Genomic DNA, 18,515 nt, shown 5'->3' with positions numbered 1-18,515 from the left:
TTAATACTTTAGTCATTTATCTTTCAATTGACTTCATAAGCACATGCATTTAAATCTTAGCATTCAGCTTTTCAGCATTCCCACAATTTCTACAGAAATTGCACTTTGTCTAGTTTACCCTATGCAGTTAATATAGCCCTCATCATTCAAAACTATTTTCACCTGACTGTAATGTTCACTATGTATACATAAGTAGATTGCATGTATATGAATTGAAATGAAATGAATCTATATTTCCCTCAGCCCACCAAAGTCAGTGAGATGGTTTCAATTTCCTTATGTAACACAATTACTTCACTTGCCTACTTTTAGATTGCATGATCTTTTTGCCTGACTTTTTTTTTAGAGGGATCTTTGAATCAAGGAATTCTTGGGCCAAGACAACACAAATTTAGGCATTTGGGTGGTTGTCTCTGATGAGGGACCACTTCCCTCCCCAAAGAGCGTATCCGTTATTTGCAGTTAAGAAGCTTATCTTAACAAGAAGGGCCGTAATAATACACACGTGTGCCTTATCCAAACACGCTGATCTCCATGCAAACACTGCAGCACACTGTTTCACGATGTCTTTTGTTTTGGAATAGCAAGTCGCCCTTTTTCTCAAATCCACGCGCATGTACACAGGACAAATAAGATTATCCATGTCTGGGACACAATCACAGACTAAGATCTCCAAGAATTGTTATCATTTCACAGCTACTGGATAGATGATGTTACTCATTCACTGGCTTTGGTTTGTTGGAATAAGATGTGTGGCTACAGGGAAATGATAGCACAAGGAGCTGGGTGGCATTGAAAATGCTCTCAAAATTAAAGTAAATGCGTATGTATATATAATACCGGGGACTGACGTCAATGGGAGTCAATAAGAGAATTGAAGAGTGAATGAAAAGTAGAGGAATTATAGAGACCAAGTTATTTAGCCGAGATGTGCAAGGGCAGCTGATTGCATTAAAAGCAGAGAGTGAATAGCAAATAAATATGTGATGCACAGCAGGATGGGTGACTGACTGTAGGATTCAGAATTGAAAATAAATGCGAAACATTGCCAGAGAAAAGTGAAGGTATCGTTAAAATAAGGGATGGTTGGGTGTTATGATGTGTTTATATAACCAAGGGTGGCAAATATCCAACTTTGGACAGGACCGCAGTCCATCAAATGTGCAGCTCATCTTCCCAAAATGGACAAAATGCCCGGAGCCTGTCACAGAGGCCATTTTTCACCATTTTGATGCACTCTAGTGCTGTGATGGAGCCTCAGTGAAATGAATGTGGCAAGATAGCAACCAAACACATGGCACTATTCAAACATCTATGTTTGCTCAAATATTACATGGCAAAGTTTTAAATCAGGTTGTAAAACTCTAAAAACTAGTGCCAACTTTAAATTGACTAAACTGTTCACATGACATTTAAGGAGAAAAATCCTAAAAACCTTAACATTACAAAAATATACGTATATTTTTAATTGAACAATAATGCAATAATTTTTTTAAACTCAATTTTATTTATAAATTACTTTATCATCGCTGCATACAAAGTGCTGTACATGGAGTAAAAATCAGTCAAGCAATAAAGACAGGTAAAACAAAATAACACAAAATAAATGAATAAATATCATAAGAAAACAAATAATACATACATTAAAAAAAAGTATCTAGATTACTAACACAAAATACAGCAGGCACCATAAAACACTGAAACAATGCCAAGTCTCATGCTGAGTCAAAACCCAAAAATAAAAATGTGTCTGAAGACGAATTTAAAGGAAAACAGCAGGGGGCCCAAAATTGAACCATGTGGAACACCAGATGACAGTTTTGACCAGCATCAGTCAGTTTCCCCAACAGACGGTGTTATTGGATGAATCTCGCTCTGTTTTGGGGCAAGGTCGTCCACTTCTCAAATAACCAAATTGAATACCAAATTGGCAAACGATAGAGATTGTCCTCATTAGCAGGATAATTATCGTGCGCTATATTCAATCTAAGTGGAACTGTCGCTTCATTATTCTACCCGAATAATGTGGGGATGTCATACCTATATTGTTACATTAGAAATGTGAGGCAAGCCTTTCACTCATTTGTTCCAATAAGTGCGAACAACCTGTCCCTTTTTAAGAAGGCCAGTAAGGTAGCTTTGAATTGAAAACTTAACAACTACCAACGGAGGGAAGCCTGGCGGTTTGTTAGTTAGCGAACTGAGTTTCTTCGATTGGAAAAAAGGAAGTATAAGGACGGAGAGACAAGGGGAAACAATTATGTTGCCGTAATCATTGCCAGCAGTAAAGCAATAAATCTTTCTGGTCTGTCTTTCCACTATGGAAGGAATGATCTCATTTGTATGCGTTGTCCTGCTCAAATCTGTGTCACTGCCGGACTTCCCTCCCCAAAGGCCTGCATTACTTCAGACAACTCTCGCTACCTCCAAGCATTGTCACGTGCTTCCTTTCCTGCATACAAACAGCTCCGCCCAATTAATGTGTGGCTCGAGAGATTTAAAAGCAGGTGGTGTCCAGTGGGAGTTAGTGCACAATTAGCTCCAATTAGCTTGAGAAGAAGATTGTTCTTGGATGTCTACCTATTTAAATACTTAATATCATCAGTTGGGCTTGTAAGACATATTGATTGTTTTGTTTGAGCTTGTTTTGCAGACTTGTATGTATTTTGTGATTTTCTAAAGCATACTTGATTCTTTCTTGCAGGTTACTTTTTAGCTCTCACGTGTCAGTGTGTGATGTTGAATGTTCTAACATAAAGAAAAAAACAATAATAATCAAAAGAGACTTGTTTAAAACAGCATAAATATTTTATAAAAAAATCATAAACAAAGATAAAAGTCTTCTAAACCATTGTATAAATGTGTTTTGTGTGTTGCCAACTCTTTCAAACTGTTTGTTAAACTTTAAGGCAACAGCGACATTGAGCGCTATCAAATGGCAAATAAGAAAATCCCATTCAAATATACCCGGCCAGTAGAAGATTGGCTTCAGGAGAAAGGTAAACCTCTATCCAATTTCTCCAGTGTACATCTTTGATTTGCTCTCATCCCATCGGCTTGTTCCCTTACGACCTCCGAGAATGGAAAACCATCCCTTAAACCCTTTAAAAACATGTAAAATATTTAATTTCAGTTTTTGCTATTTCCTCCATTTTTTAGTTACCCTTAGCTCTCATTGCGTCTTTTGTCATTGTCATCATTTAAAACGTTGGTTGTATCCTTGGAACCAGTTAAAGGGACTGGGAAGGGAATGGACACAAAAAAAATCAACCCCCCCTCACTCCTTGTTTTAGTTGCATAATCAAGTTTATGACTCAACATAATACGATTATAAACGACCTATAAAGTTAATTGCACAAAACCAATATAACCTGATTATAAAGTCCCTTTAACAAGTGCTAAAACATGCCTAAAAAAATACCATTAAGTGATACTGCCTGCATGATTGCACATGTGCCATTTCATTTTTGCCTTTGTGACACGAGCATCTTGTCCCCCGACCCTTCCTCATTCTGTCTTCCCAATGTATTATGGCGTGCACATACCAATGAGTTTTCTAATTGCCAGCCCTATCTTGTATAAGTTTGTGTATGTTCAGCTCATAACAAATGCATGGTGTGTTTTCACAGTATTTGGGCATATCTTAATTACTTTTTGTTTTCTCCATTTGACATGCGGTGAGTGCGTATTGCTCATTCTTTTTCGTAAACATCTGACATGGTTATTTGTTCAACTTTGATATGAGCCCACAGTTTTGTGCAGAGAATGTTTATTTTGAGTGTATGTATATTAAAAATAATAATAATTTTAACTTATGTGTATTTTTTTTGTTAAATGTAATTTTTATTTAATTTATTTTATATTTAATTTTATATATATATATATATATATATATATAATTTTATGTATATTTAATAATTCCATATATAACAATAATTATTAAACTTTGGTATGAGCCCACAGTTTTGTGCAAAGAATGTTTATTTTGAGTGTATGTGTATGTTTTCATACAATATATTGCATCTGTTATTTTTAGTAATAGGGCTGGTGCACACACTAGCCATTACAATAAATGTACCTCACTGAGATATATTTAGTGATATATGTTTATATATATATATATATATATATATATATATATATATATATATTTGTAATTTTATATTAAATTTTATGTATATTTAATAATTCAAGTGAGTGCATTTTTAAAAATGTTGCTGTTAAAAGCAGATTCATCAGCTTACACCATTAATCTTTTTACATTCACATCAACTAGTTATAATAAGTAATTATATTAATTTTTTTCTTTTCAATATATACAACACTTTTATACAATTTGTATATAACTCCTCCTCCTGTCTCAGGCCGGCAACTCACTATCTTCAACACCCAAGCGACAATTTCCATTGGTGGAAACGACCGCAAGCGGCCGTACCAGGGCCAGCTTTCAGGCCTCTACTACAACGGCCTCAAGGTCCTCAACATGGCCGCCGAAGGTCACGTCAATATCAAGGTGAACGGCAGCGTCCGGCTGGTGGGGGACGTGCCGGCTAGTCGGGGCGCAGCACGCACAACCACCTCAGTACCGCCCGAGATGTCCACCACCTTCATCGAGACCACCACCACCCTGTCCACCACCACCACTCGCAAGCAGCGCTCGCCACCCACCATCCAGGTAAGATGGCAAGTCAAGTCTTGGCGCGATTTGTCCAGTTATTCAATTTAAATAGGAAGTCAACCCCCCAAAAGATTATTGACATTATTGATTATTGATATGTTCTATGCAGCCCCACTAGTCGAAATACAGTATTTTGATGAGTTGAACATGAGTTAAGCAGCAAAATGCAGCTGTTTTTTATCAATATCAGAAGGCAGAATTATTTTTTTTTTTTTACATTTATTAAACATATATGAATAATACAAATAATAGTCAATCCAATTTACATGTACAGTATAACATTAAAAAAAAAAAATCTTTTTTTTTTAAAGAGAAAAAGAAAAGCACAGTAGGCAGCCATTTCACCACTTGCTGTCGAGTCAAAATGACATCACAGTTGCTCAGGTCTCAGGTAACAACCAATCACAGCTCACCTGTTTTCTGAAGCTGAGCTGTGATTGGTTGTTGCCTGAGCCGTGTGCAACTGTGAAAGCAAGTGGCAAAATGGCCTCGCCCTAAGATGATAAAAACAGCTGGATTTTGCTTCATAACTCGTTTTCCACAAATGTAGTATTCATCAGAATGTCATGTTTAGACGAGTGAGGTCGCATATAACATATTACGGTCAGGAAATGTTTAGGGTTGACTTCTCAGTCGCAAACGTAAACAAACAGATCTGAGGGGTAACTTGTGCGAAGCGAGCAAATTTCTCGTTAGGGCTCGTTCACTTTTGTCTGTTTTAATATTTTTTGAACATTTTTATCTTGTTTTAATGTTTATTAATATCGACGAGTCATAGAAGTTGTTCGTGTTTAATTGGATAAATGCTGATGGTTTAGTTGTTTTTATATCATTTGAACAGTTATTCGTAAAGCTTGACATTTGAACATCATCAGCAATACGACTTAAAAAAAAAAAATTAAAGGCACAGCAAATGTCATTGATATACAGTATGAATAGTTTAGGACCTAGCATAGACCCTTGGAGAACTCCGTGAGTTATTTTAAACTCTTTTGATGCAAAATTGTTGAGCTGCACGTTACTGATATGTATGGCTGAATATTGTTGCAGTTTATATAGCTCTGATTTTACCCCAACTGTATATATGCACGTGGTTTGAACCAGTTTTATAGTCCTCCCTTCGTTTCTCTTTAGTGTTTCCGCTTAACAGTATTTCTCACCATTGAAACACATCTCAGTAGGAATTGACATGAAATGTTTTTTTATAAAACACATAGCAAGTCTAAACTTTATTTCTATCCAGGGTTCTATCTTCTATGAGCCTTTTTGGTGTATTATTACATGCGCCGTTGCGACAACACAATCCAAATGAATTTGTCAAGCGTGCAATCTGTCTGTTTGCTTCGACCCTTTTTGGTTGTGCGTACACAGCTGTGAAGGCATGAATTTTGTGGAGTACTACTTATTTTGCAATATGACAGTGTCAGACTGTCAGTATACACAAATCGTCTTCTTTGCTGTTTGTGACTATGGCTGGATTAAAGTTGAGCTGCTTCTGCATCGCTGTGCTTCTGGGAGTGTAATATCTTGTTTTAAGGCTAAAACAAACTTGCTCTCGTTTTATCCATTGCCCTATTTTTCCACCACCCCCCGTGCCCAACTGTCTTTTGTCAGTCTGACTCCGAGCCAGTGGCTGTTGCCGCTGTGCTAAGAAAGTAATCACGCTATGTGGTCATTTGACACCCAGGAGACAAATTGAACAAGCCGTTGCTCATATTAAAGCAATAACTCTCTCAAGGCTGCAGGCAGATCGAGCTGGCAAACAAGTTGGATTCCAGGTAGCACTCACTGCTTGTTAGCCTCTTGACCGCAGCAACAGATGGTTTGTGATGGTGGCACTTTAGCACGACTAAAGTAGTCAAGCATGTTTTACTTTAGTGTAGATGACTCAATCTAGACAGGTGGTCTTTATATAGGTGGGGGTTCGGTTTATGACTGAGGTCAGTAAGACGTGACATGTATTGGAATTAGTGACCAGACGTTTTGGGGACAGTCGCGCTTTTGGGCCTTCCTTGTACCTCCTTTGTCCAGCTTTTTTTTCAAGCCAATTGTTTGGGCCATGTGTACAGAAAGTTGTCAGAGCAATTCATACGACCAGCTAATTATATCTAATCGCTAACATGCGTGTTTTTCGTCATACCGGAGCTAGAACTACATCCTGCTTCCGAGTTTTTATTTCGAAAATGCCACTTTATAAACTCGTTAATCTGCCGCTTTATAAATAAGCAAAATTACAAGTTTTTTTCTCAAAACTTTCTGGCAAATTTGCCACTTTATAAAGTTTTTTTCTCGGAATATTGCCATTTCTCTCTAAAAAAAAATATATTTATACGTGGCCCTAAAACGTTGTCGTTTACTTCAGACTTGCAATCAATGATTGATTTTTTGTTCATTCTCTCTGTGCGGCCTGGTACCAAATGATACCAAGGCCCGGTGGTTGGGGACCACTGCCTTACAGTATTGCCACATAGATTCAATTTCCATTTGTATCATCACTTTTCCTCTTTTCTTTAATAAAATCACACGAAAAAAAGCTGAAGAAAATCAGAAATGAGTTGAGTGCTTTCTCAAGATTTACTGAAGTCTCGTTTGACACCATGCACCATGAGAGGTTTTAGTGCAACTTTTGTGTCATAATTTGACCAGCCGCGCAAAGCAGAAAAAAACAATCTGATTTGTGTGACTTGAACCATGTTGTTAAATCCCACCTCTTGCTTTCAATAAAGCAAAACATCTATGGTCAATACTACCCAAGATGCGCCATCACTCTTGTTCGTGTAAGTGTGTCTGTGTTTAGTAGACCGAAACATACATTTTGGTCTCCTTGCAAATCTATTTTGAGCCCACTTCACAAACGCTCGCCCTCTCTGTCTCTCAGGTGAGATTTAGCGAATCCCTCAACCCCTTTGGAACGCCACAGTAAGCGCCGGGTGGCAAGAACCAATCTCACGCTTAATTAATGATCGCTCCGAGGGGACATAGACACAAAAGATGCTTTCTTTTCTTCCCGTCGCTAGGTCATTGTTGTGCTACGTGGCTTATCTGAGGGTCAGACGTGTTCACTCGGCCGTCTTGAAATACAAAATCCGGCTTGTTGGTCACTTCCGCTATCTTGTGATGAAGCGCAGTTCCTGTTACTATACTGCGAGTAAATATGGGATAACCTATGTACATTCATTCTAACAGTCACTTGACATCATATGAGGAAATATAATTGGGTGGATGTTTATTCATTCCCAGGGCACGTTCCCGTACTTTTACATGTACTGTCCCCACTTGTGTGATCTTCTTGTGTGGTTTTGTCACTTGGTGTTAGAGCACCAAGCAGCTCCCTGCAGGGTGATTAAACTACAGGGGTGTTGGTAATGGATGTCCCCTATGTCTCTCACAGCTTGTATAGAGCCATAGGATGTGTTTGTGTACATAACCCTGCTGTCTTGTCAGCCGGCACTTGCACAACAGGGTGCTTGCTTGCCCAACTAGGGCCCAAACAATCATACATAGAAGTATGCAACGTGTTTCGAGCTCAAGCTCCGTCTAGTGATGGTGTCACCTCATGCTGCGTTGACTTAAAAAGATTTCTGACTGGTTAAACCTTTTACACGTGTCCAATTAAAATGCAAAACTCCAGTGGATGCAACAAAGTGCCGAGATAAGCCTGAACACATAGACAGTGTTGACTTCCCATGCAAATGGTTAAAAGCAGCTGAGTGGAACATCACTTCAGTGGCGGAAATTCAAATGTCCCCTAATTATGCTGCATATCTGTTGGAATAATTGTGGATTAAGTAACCCCCCACGTGTTATTTGGGGAATTTACATCTCAAATCCAGGTTCTTCTTCTTTAAGAACAGATGACATCGAACCCGCAGCGGGTGCCAGCACACTTACATGGATTAGACAAGTGGAACAGTCACTTATTAAATCCTGGGCTAAGCCTTTTCAAAAAGTTAGGAATTTGCAATGACAGCCGATATTCTCTTTGGGCTTTAATTGACCTTTTTTCCCACTGCAACATTACCATTTATTTAATTAGAGTGGTACTGCATATGTGCAATACAAGATTTTACATGAAAATATGCCAAAAAAATGACACAAATGTTGTTTTTGGTGATTCTACAACAACAAAACGGCACAATAGAACCGAAAATTAACCCTATAAAGCCTGAACCATGAAATATATGAGAGAAAATTCTGATTCTTTGTAAATCGAGTATTTATTGGTCCTTTCGAACAAACAAACACACAATTTTGAGCAAATCAACTTCCACATATGACTTTTGATTTGTGTCATATTTGATACACCCGGTCACAATGCTTTAAATTTGTACAACTGTTAAAATAATAATAATAAACAGACATATCAAACATATTAGTTGCCCAAAAATCAGAAAGAACATTTCCCCCTATTGATAAGCAGTGGTGGCAAATCCAGATCCAGAAAGTAAAAAACCCTGCCACAGTTTGGCTTTAGCCCCTGATGCTAGCAAGTGAGCTAGCTAGCTCCCTAGTACGTAAACGAGCACCATGTGAGCTAGCTAGCTAGCACCTGGGGCTAAATCCAAACTGTGGCAGGGTTTTCATTTCTGGACCTGGATTTGCCACCTCTGTTAAGTATAGGTGTCTCGCCTTTCTCAATTGGAACAATCTTGCAAGGTAGCTGGAAAAGGCATCAGCAGAGTGATACTGCCCTCTATTGGATTATCTGTGCAATGCATGTGTCAGATCATATACATCAAGGTTTTAATGGGAAAAAATATTATACTCCTTTTAAATACAAGACATTTTGAGCCCTCTATTTCATGATACGTTTGGCTTTATAAGGTTAAAACATAATATGAGCAATACAGTTTACGCGAATGAAGACAATTCTGGATTACGGTTGATCATTAAATTTCCACAATTTGTGTGTTCTTCACTTTTATTCGTACTGTTGCGTGCTTGGCTAACGCTGTGGTGTTTATTTATGTTGCTTCCGATTTGTTATTTTGTTCATATGCATACATTATAGTGGTGTGCTGCAGATATTTGAATAATACATGGTGTATAATTAGCTTTTTAACGCTATTATATGGTTCTCCATGGTTTTGCAATGTTTTAAATCCTATTTCAGTATATTTTTTTTTTCCACCCGCATTTCTCATCCTCAAAAACAACATGGCAGCATTTCAGACTAATCTGTTAAGGTTATGTGTTCATTTTAATGTTGATCTAATTTAGTTTAACATGTATAATATATTTGATGTGTGGTTTGTAGAGTTTGGTATTAAAACAGGAAGGAGGGATGCAGTTATATTTCTTAGATAAACGATGAACCTCAATAATCAGAGTTGTTCATGTTGATAGGGGAATGTTGGCACGTTCAGAATCAGAATCATGACCAAGTATGTAAAACACAGTCACAACCTGTACAAGATTTAAAAAAAAGAAAAGAAAAGAAAAAAGACCAACAGAGGGCGACAGAATGGGAAGCCTGGCAGGTGACCAATCAGTGCTACAAGTTTCTTAAATGAAAAAGGAAACATAAAAAAGGGGTGGAGGGCATTTTTTGTGTTATCAAGCATATATCATACTTAAATCTGTTTTTAATATTTGACTTACTCCAGTTTGTTGTTAGTTTATTAACAGTGGGTAAAAGGTTGGTCAGTCACTCAGGTCCTGATCAGCTTTTATACTAATTTCACGGTTGGCGATTACATTTCAACTTTCATCTGCTAAAGAGACACTAAATGAAATGCTTAATTTGCTTTGCACTCATTAAGAGCTGAACCCAAATGGGACCCCCGGCTGAGTGTGAGGATGGGAAGCTTCCAGCAGTTGCATAACCACTACATTGATTTGTTATTAGACCCTTCAAGTCATAATAGTGCAAAACTGTGAAAAGGAAGCTCAAACGGAGAAGAAACTGTTTCATATGTCACACAGTGTGACAACCAAGCCAATAGACTTCTGAAGTAAACTTTTGTGTTGTTGTTGGCTTTAGAGTAAAAAGCGAATTCAGCTCATTTGAGGGACTTTTGTTGAGTATTGTCAGACTCACAAATATTACAGTGCATGGATATAACAGACAACTAGAATATGAACACACTGTAATGAAAAATTATTTTGGAATACCATTACCATTTATTATATAATCCGTGGTAATAGGCTCTCTTGTAGCACCACTTAAAGTATGTGTGTGTGTATATATATATATATATATATATATATATATATTAGTAGAGCCTCAATACCTCACATGTATATAATAACATTGCATGCTAACATAAAATTTCGAACTCAACAGAAGTCTTCAGGCTTGTCTGTTTACATCTGAGTGTGTGAGTAAGTCTGTTTGTCGCAAGGCTTCCCTGATGACCTTGTACACTGCGGCAGGGGGGTGATTAAGCATCAGGGCTGAAGACCATTTCCTTTTCCAGGAGAAGACGAACGACCCTGTTTGAAAGTGGCTGCCTTTGGCCTCGGGGCAATTAGAGTTTTCTGTGTGCCAGCAGCCCTCGCTGTGCTGTGTACGCTGGCTGGTCCTTGGGAAAAAGAGAAATCATCGCCACATAACCAATTTTGCGCAAAACAACACGCTGGAGTCCAACACTCTTTTGTTTGCTTTATTCATTTGGACCCAGCCTATTGTGATTTTCTCTAAACTCATCAAATCTCACTGGAAATATCAAGATTTGGTTTGGGAGATCATTAAACTTGTTGATCCTGGATCTCATTATTTTTAAATTGACACACTAAAATAGTAAAGACCCACTAAAGAGGAAGCGACTTTGACATTCCACCTTTCTGGCTAATAATTAAATCAATAGATATATAATCATCAAATCAAACTAGCTAAAGATGATAATTTTATCATCTGATGGTACACTAGTTTGAATTTAGAAGAATAATGTATCTCTTATTGCCAGGATTCCTCCCATGTTGTATTAGCATCAATGCTAACGTTACTGTTTTGTTTTTGTTTTTTGTTTGCTTCTGTTAGAAGACCATCTTTGTCTTCCGCGTGTTCGTTGTTTTTCGGGTAGAGAGAATGTTGATTTTCTGAATACAGACTGGAGATCGGTGAACAGGTCCTTCGAAGGATTTATTTTACAGAATATTCCGGTCACTCATGAATGACAGACAAATGGCTGCTTCTCATCACAAGTGCCAAGATTGGTGACACTTACAACATTCTTCAAACTCATTCAAACACTCACCAAGCTCTATTGAGGAAATTAAAACAGTTATGACTAAATCTAAACAGTTATGACTAAACTAAAACAGTTCTAACTAAATCTGAGCAGAAGACCGTCAACACTTTGTTAGATATTATTAACATTTAAATTCTTTAATTTCATATATTAACCATTGTTATACATTATTAAAATTTTAATTCTTTATATTAACCATGCCAAAATGTTTTGTAGATGTGAGGTAGTGTTGAACTCAGTATAATTTGACCTTAAACTAAGCTGGAACATATTGTTTAGTCTAAAAAATTCCTTCTCAGCGTTCTGTGCGAAAACACATTTGGTCCTTGAGAACAGAATCTGTCTCGAACACACACCCCTGACTTTGTTTTCGCCATCGCTCACGGAAAAGTACCAAGAGAGTATGTTTTGTCTACAAATGAAAGAGAGGCGGTCTGTTTAACTATAAGAAGCCATTTTACACGCGGAAGAGACACATTCGGCACTCTGAAAATGCCACCTGTTATGTGATGTTTGGAGCCTGTCACGATGTCCAGAGATCTCTGTTAGATTAAATCATTTTTGCAAAGGTGTTTTTTCTTACATTAAATCTGTCTTCAAATTTTGGAACACGCAAAGAGGACAAAATAATTTTATTCTTCAACTTCCAACCATGTCTTATATGGTTCACAAATGCCAGTTTATTTACAACACAAGTTACACTTCATAGCTGTAGGAGGAGCCTGACATTTATTATTTAATCCAGAGGGGAAAGTTTAATCATTTTTTTCATCTTACATTCTATGATGCCATTTCAATCATTATCATTCTTCAGCCCATTTTTCTTATCTGGCACCGAGTGAAGAACACGGACAGAACAAGTTATGGCAGTGTGACAGATAAGAATAGGGCAGAGCGCCATTGATTCCCCGTGTAATACAAGCGTGCGCCTTGTCGGCCTGCCAAAGCTCAGATTGGACAAGATAACACACAACAGACTGTCCTCAACTTCCATAAACCTCCGATAGAAAGTCCAGGGACAAAGAAGTAGTGCGATAGTTTAAAAGTAGAGATTCTTGAATCTGTGCTTTTTGCCCAATTTAGCCGAGCCGTGTACATCCGAGCGTTGAGATGGAGCCACATGAGGGAGTAGAAGACAAGTCGTAACCAAGTTATCAATACAAGTTGAGTTTTTCAGCGTAGGAAGAGTACATGCCTGTGAGTATTGTTAAGATGCTTTTGTATATGCATTCATGCAGCCTTTTTGTATGAATAGCCATTCTTTTGAGTGCCGCAAGTAGCGCGCTAATTAGCGTTAGCGAGTTGATGGCGTTTTCCTATGGTCATTAGCTTTGAGATAAGCTAAACAAATTATGTTTTGTATTTGAGTGCGCATTATGTGTAATTCTCTTTCTCAGGGAGAAGTTTTATAGATATATATATAGATATAGATATATATAGATATATATTATTATTATTATGTTTTTCTTTCATAGAAGTCTCCCAATGATTTGGGCCATGTCTGTACGAAGCATATAAAAGTTCAAGGTGACGAAGCAGCACCGCGGGGAATATTAAGAAGTTGCTTTGAATCCTGTCTTTGATTTGCCCTTGCCTCAGCGTCGTCACTTTGATCTCTCAACGTGTAACCATATTGCATATCCATGGCAACTGTCTGCTGGGATGAAGTGCTCGAGGAAAATTGATTTGTCTGGGTTCTTCCGTTTTTCTCTCATCTGCTCGAAAAAACACACACACAACAGTTTTAGCCATCAGGCATTCTGCCTTTGTAAATAACCCAAATTGGGTATGATAGAAGAAGTAATGGGGTTCCATAATGTGTTGTTTCTCAAAAGGCTTTGTTTCTCTGTTTCCTCCGCCCTTTAGGGCAGAAAAGCATTTGAAGGTCATTTATTATGACTGTGGTGTGTTCAAGAGCAACTTCCATGATGATATGACTCAGTGGAATGTAGCCTGCTTGTGTTCCTGCTCGCCTCCCCAGACGGCGCTATCATTCTCGTGCTTCGTGTCATGTTTGGAAGCCTGGAGCCTTTTAGCCTTTCCGTTGCTATTATTGACCCCGAGGGAGAAGATGATAGACTGTTGGGGCAGCTGAAGCTGTCGCAACTTTTAAAGTCATCTTTTTGTAACACCATGAGCACTAATATGACTTAAATTACTACTTAATGCCACGCCAACAAGAGCATTGTCATTGGGTCAATCCTCAATCGTGTTACAAATTATGTTTACATTGTTAAAACTGCTGAGTCAATAATAACCCAATTTTGGTCAAAACTTGGACATTTCTCGATTTGATCCAATTTTTGACCAAAATGAGCTTGTTTTTTTTGACCCAGCACTTTTTAGGGCGTCTGGTTTAGATCATATGATGGTATTTAAAACTGCTGGGTCAAAAATAACCCAGTTTATTTTGAAAAAATGACCCAATGGCACAACCACCATTTGTGGTGAAATTTTTCAATGGATGAATCAAAGCATTTTATCAATTTCAATGAGGAAAGATGATGCTCAAGGCAGTACTGTAATATATAGAACAATATTACAGACAGACACTCTTGAAAGTTCTGGGTCAAAAATAACCAAATTATGGTCAAAAATTAGACCCACCCGCTACTTGGGTCAATTTGCCCCCCCCCCCCTTTTTTTTTTAAACAATCAAATTTTTCGGGTCAAATTGACCCAAGCCGTGGGCCGATAAGAAATATATAAGATAAGAAATCATATACAAGAAATACAAGACACCAATGCTAATGTTAGCCTGTCTCTACTGTTTTGAATTGTCTGTTAGCATGAAGCTAATTGACGTCATTAAGGCAAAGCTGTATGTTGTTTTACGTGTACGTAATTATCTTTGTTTCGCGTGTAGTTTGACAGGAAACTTGAACTGGGGGTGGCAATAAACTTGAAGCCTCATTTTTGAAGAATTTTTCACTATTTGCCAAACTGCTTGTTGTAAAGTCACTTGACTTTAGTTCATTGTCACTCATCGAGCTCTCATCAAAAGTTTTTACTTGCAAGTCAAAGGAAAGTAATCGGCCAGATGACGGTTCGTATCTCGAAAAACCCTTGTGGTGGTTCACTATAATTCATGCACTGCAGTTCAGAAATTGTAATTAAAAGATTTTTGGAAGCAGAATCTTGAGCCATCTTGTGTGTTGTTGCTGCTTCTTTCAACTGTGAACATAAAGCGCTTTGAGTTGTGACTGATGTTCCAGAAGGCTGTCTGTCTATATTGATCCCGTGAGGAATCCTCCTGGTTGATGTGCAGAAGCAGTCAGAAGTAAAAGCTCTTTTAATGAGGACTGGTTATTTATTGATTTTGCTGCTGTGTTTGTTTGTGTTGTTAAGACTCACAACGATGTCATTGGAATTAATCGGGCGTGATGTTTCAACTGACTGCTTTCTTTCACACGCAGGCAGCAGATAGCAGACATATTGTTTTGCTTAAATATGCACCATGTCTTTGGTCATGTGTGTTTTGTTGGCCACTTGAATTTTTAAATGCCTCACCTTAAATGTCGACGGAACAGGAAAGTTAAAGTCAGACATTAAAGTCAGAATTCTGAAATTAACTCATTCACTGCCATTGACGGCTATGGACGTCAAAAAAATCATTTAAACTTGTTTTCCTTTTTTTTTTTTAAACTTTGTTAACAAGAGTGTATGAAAACCTAGGGAAAAAAAAGACTAAATTTAATTGCCTGACGCCCCTAATTTTTAATAATATTTTATTTTCTTAATCTTTTTTTTTTAATAAAAGATTATTAAAAATTAGGGATGTCAGGTGATTAATTTTTTTAAAATTGTAATTAATCACATGACTTCACTAGTTAACTCACGATTAATCACAAATTTTATATCTGTTCTAAATGTACAATTTAAAAAAAAGTTCTAGGTTTTCTTAGTCTTGTTAACAAAAGTAGAAAAAAAAACGTTAAACTAATAGAAATAGTTCAAATGAATGTATAGCTAAATGTACAATAAAAAAAGTTCTAGGTTTTCTTACTCTTGTTAACAAAAGTAGAAAAAAAACATTAAACTAATAGAAACGGCTCAAATGAATTTATAGCAGTGAATAAGTTAAAGTTAGAATTCTGAGATGAAAGTCAGAATTCTGACTTTAAAGGGAGAATTCTGACTTTCTGACTTCACCCCACTATACATAGCTCTATGTCACAAAGTAAGAATCCTGACTTTAAAGTCAGAATTCTGAGAATAAAGTGAGAATTCTGACTTTAAAGTCACGATTCTGAGATTAAAGTCAGAATTCTGAGAATAAAGTGACAAGTCAGAATTCTGAAAATAAAGTGAGAATCCTGCCAACCCTTTTTTCTTTTTTACACAAAAATAATATTTTGTTTTCCTTCTTTTTTTTTTGGTGTTACCAGAGTGTGTCCCACTGTATGTTATGGAGATTTTGAGAATTGGATTTCCCCAGCTGTGAAATCAGTTTTTGTAGTCCTGTTGGCCAACCACATCATTATGCTCTGCCACTGTAGGCTCCCTTCTCAGCAGTCTACGGCTTTTTCTTGCACCCGAACAACTCCCTTTATTTCGGCGGCCTTATGTTGTTATCCCACGGAGGGTAGAATGAGCTTTTGTGTGTCACTTCATTGGCTCCGTATTAAGCAAACGCACCTTGGGGCCTTGACGAGGAAGCAAGGGATGTATCACGCGTTTCATTAAGACGAATGCGTCTCTCGTCGTGCCGGCTTAGCAAACGTGGCACTTGAAAGCCATTTTCTCAAAATGCAATCAGCCACTTACTGTAGATGACGCTGCGTGGCGATCAGGGGTCATCGACCTTTTTGAAACTGAGGGCTACTTCCTGGTTCCTGATTGATGCAAAGTGGCACTAGCGCTCCTAAAAATAACAAATGACCTTTAATTATATGTGATTAGTAATAATGAATGAGATTCAAGTATGTGATGGCACTGCTCTAGTACGAAACAGATCAATAAGAACAACTTTATTTCTATAAATCTATGCAACCAGAAGATACCAAATAAAATTTGACTAATCCATTCCGCATCAGGATTACATTTTCAAATCAATTATTCACACAGTTATTTTTTTTCCTCCACTGGGTAATTTTGTGTAATTGATGCAGCAATCAAATGAGGTTGAATTTATGTTGATTGCCTCCATTACTTACGTGCTCCCCACGTGCTCCTTATGTGTCGTATTGGAAGAAAGTGGATTTGGATTCAAGAAGAAATGAGAGTTAAAGCCTGCGGAACACAAAAGACTACCTTAACATTGACAACAGCTGTGGTAAAAAGCAAAATACAAATACGGATTTAATCCTCCATTTGTATAAAATTGAGTCTTCAATCTGACACTAGCTCCAAAGCAAGTTTAAAAAATGTTGAGGTTTTAGTGTGTTTTGACTTATTTGATCACTCCAACTGAAACTCTAAAGACTATATACTGTAAACAATTGACCTGAGCAATAATTAACCATATTTTTCTGACTATAAGTCACACATTTGTCATATTTTGGCTCATCGGGTGCAATTTGCATATATTAAAATTAGAGCTCCGCCTTGAATCCAAAATGCCCGTTCCCATTACCTAATCATGTTGACGGCAGCGAACAAAGAGGGTTGGATTTGAAACTTGCGCTTCTAACTATAGAAAAGTTGTTCTTTTTAGTTTAAAATGGCTTACCTTGAATAGAATGACTACTTCTATTTCTTCTTTAACTTTGTTTTTGGCTGTTGGCAAATATTTCTGGTGTATTACCGCCACCTTTATTAGCATGCAGCATTTGCCACAACAAGGTTTACTACTTACAGCACCATAAGGGACAATTAACGATTTTAGGAATTTACCTTTGACCATCATGCGACGCAGGTTCCAGTTGAGGGAAGCCATTTGAAACTAAAAAGAAAAAACTTTCTGTAGTTAGAAGTTGAAATTTTGCCTATTGTTTTTGGCCTCAGTTTTTGTAAAATAAGTTTACGCATAAAATGTGATTTATAGCCCAGTATGATGATTTATTAATTTAATTTATTGTCCGAAAAATACGGTAAATAAATCTCTCTGGCATATGAAATGTAAATTTGAATAATTATAGCCTATTTAGGTATTTCAGCATACATGACATGCGGAATTACATCCATTCTGGTGGAAATGACTGCAAGCAAATGTGAAGTGGCCATTTCATGTCTTTGTGTCCCTGCCACCCACATCTGTTGGCTTGATTATTGCTGAAAGAGGGTTACTGCTTATGATGATGATGACATTTACACCCATAATGTGTTTTCAATAAAAAACATTAGGTTTACTAGAGGCCTGTATTTTACATCTGTTTTGCTTAAACGCACTTTCTAGCCTCCTAATGCCTGCGTACTTAATTGGGTGCAATGCGTACACAAACACATTATTACATGTTAGGAATATTAGATGTTTGCAATGTGAGTAAAAAAATAAATGAATCCACCTCTCAAATAAAGTGCATTGCTGTGGAGGCGGCCCTTTTTAAAGCAGCAGTCTGAGCAGGGTGGGGGCGCCTTTCATTATTCTGTCAAAGCCAATGATATTTACAGCCCGTGCACGAAGCAGCACTGCAAAACTCAATCAGTGTTCTGATTTCATAACCCAGCCCAGTGACAGCACCTGCTTTATTACCCCGCTGATT

General features: G+C 37.5%; 1 protein-coding gene across 27 annotated transcripts in view; it reads left to right on the top strand.

Moving 5' to 3' along the window:
* nrxn3b (neurexin 3b) overlaps positions 1–18,515 on the top strand; it is a 275,664-nt gene that overhangs the window by 240,373 nt on the left and 16,776 nt on the right. For 15 of the 27 annotated variants that reach the window (XR_013289416.1, XR_013289415.1, XM_077552593.1 and 12 more), the window contains 2 exons: positions 2,910–2,999; positions 4,365–4,675. Coding sequence is in view for 25 of the 27 variants with exons in the window: in XM_077552593.1 (XP_077408719.1) it covers positions 2,910–2,999; positions 4,365–4,675 (401 nt within the window). In the remaining 2 variants the exon portion in view is untranslated. The remainder of the gene's footprint in view (positions 1–2,909; positions 3,000–4,364; positions 4,676–18,515) is intronic. The other 12 variants (XM_077552596.1, XM_077552595.1, XM_077552597.1 and 9 more) reach the window with 2 other exon arrangements.

This window comes from Vanacampus margaritifer, chromosome 19 (assembly GCF_051991255.1).
Source record: "Vanacampus margaritifer isolate UIUO_Vmar chromosome 19, RoL_Vmar_1.0, whole genome shotgun sequence".
Classification (NCBI taxonomy): Eukaryota; Metazoa; Chordata; class Actinopteri; order Syngnathiformes; family Syngnathidae; genus Vanacampus; species Vanacampus margaritifer.
This window is presented reverse-complemented; position numbering and strand designations above follow the sequence as displayed.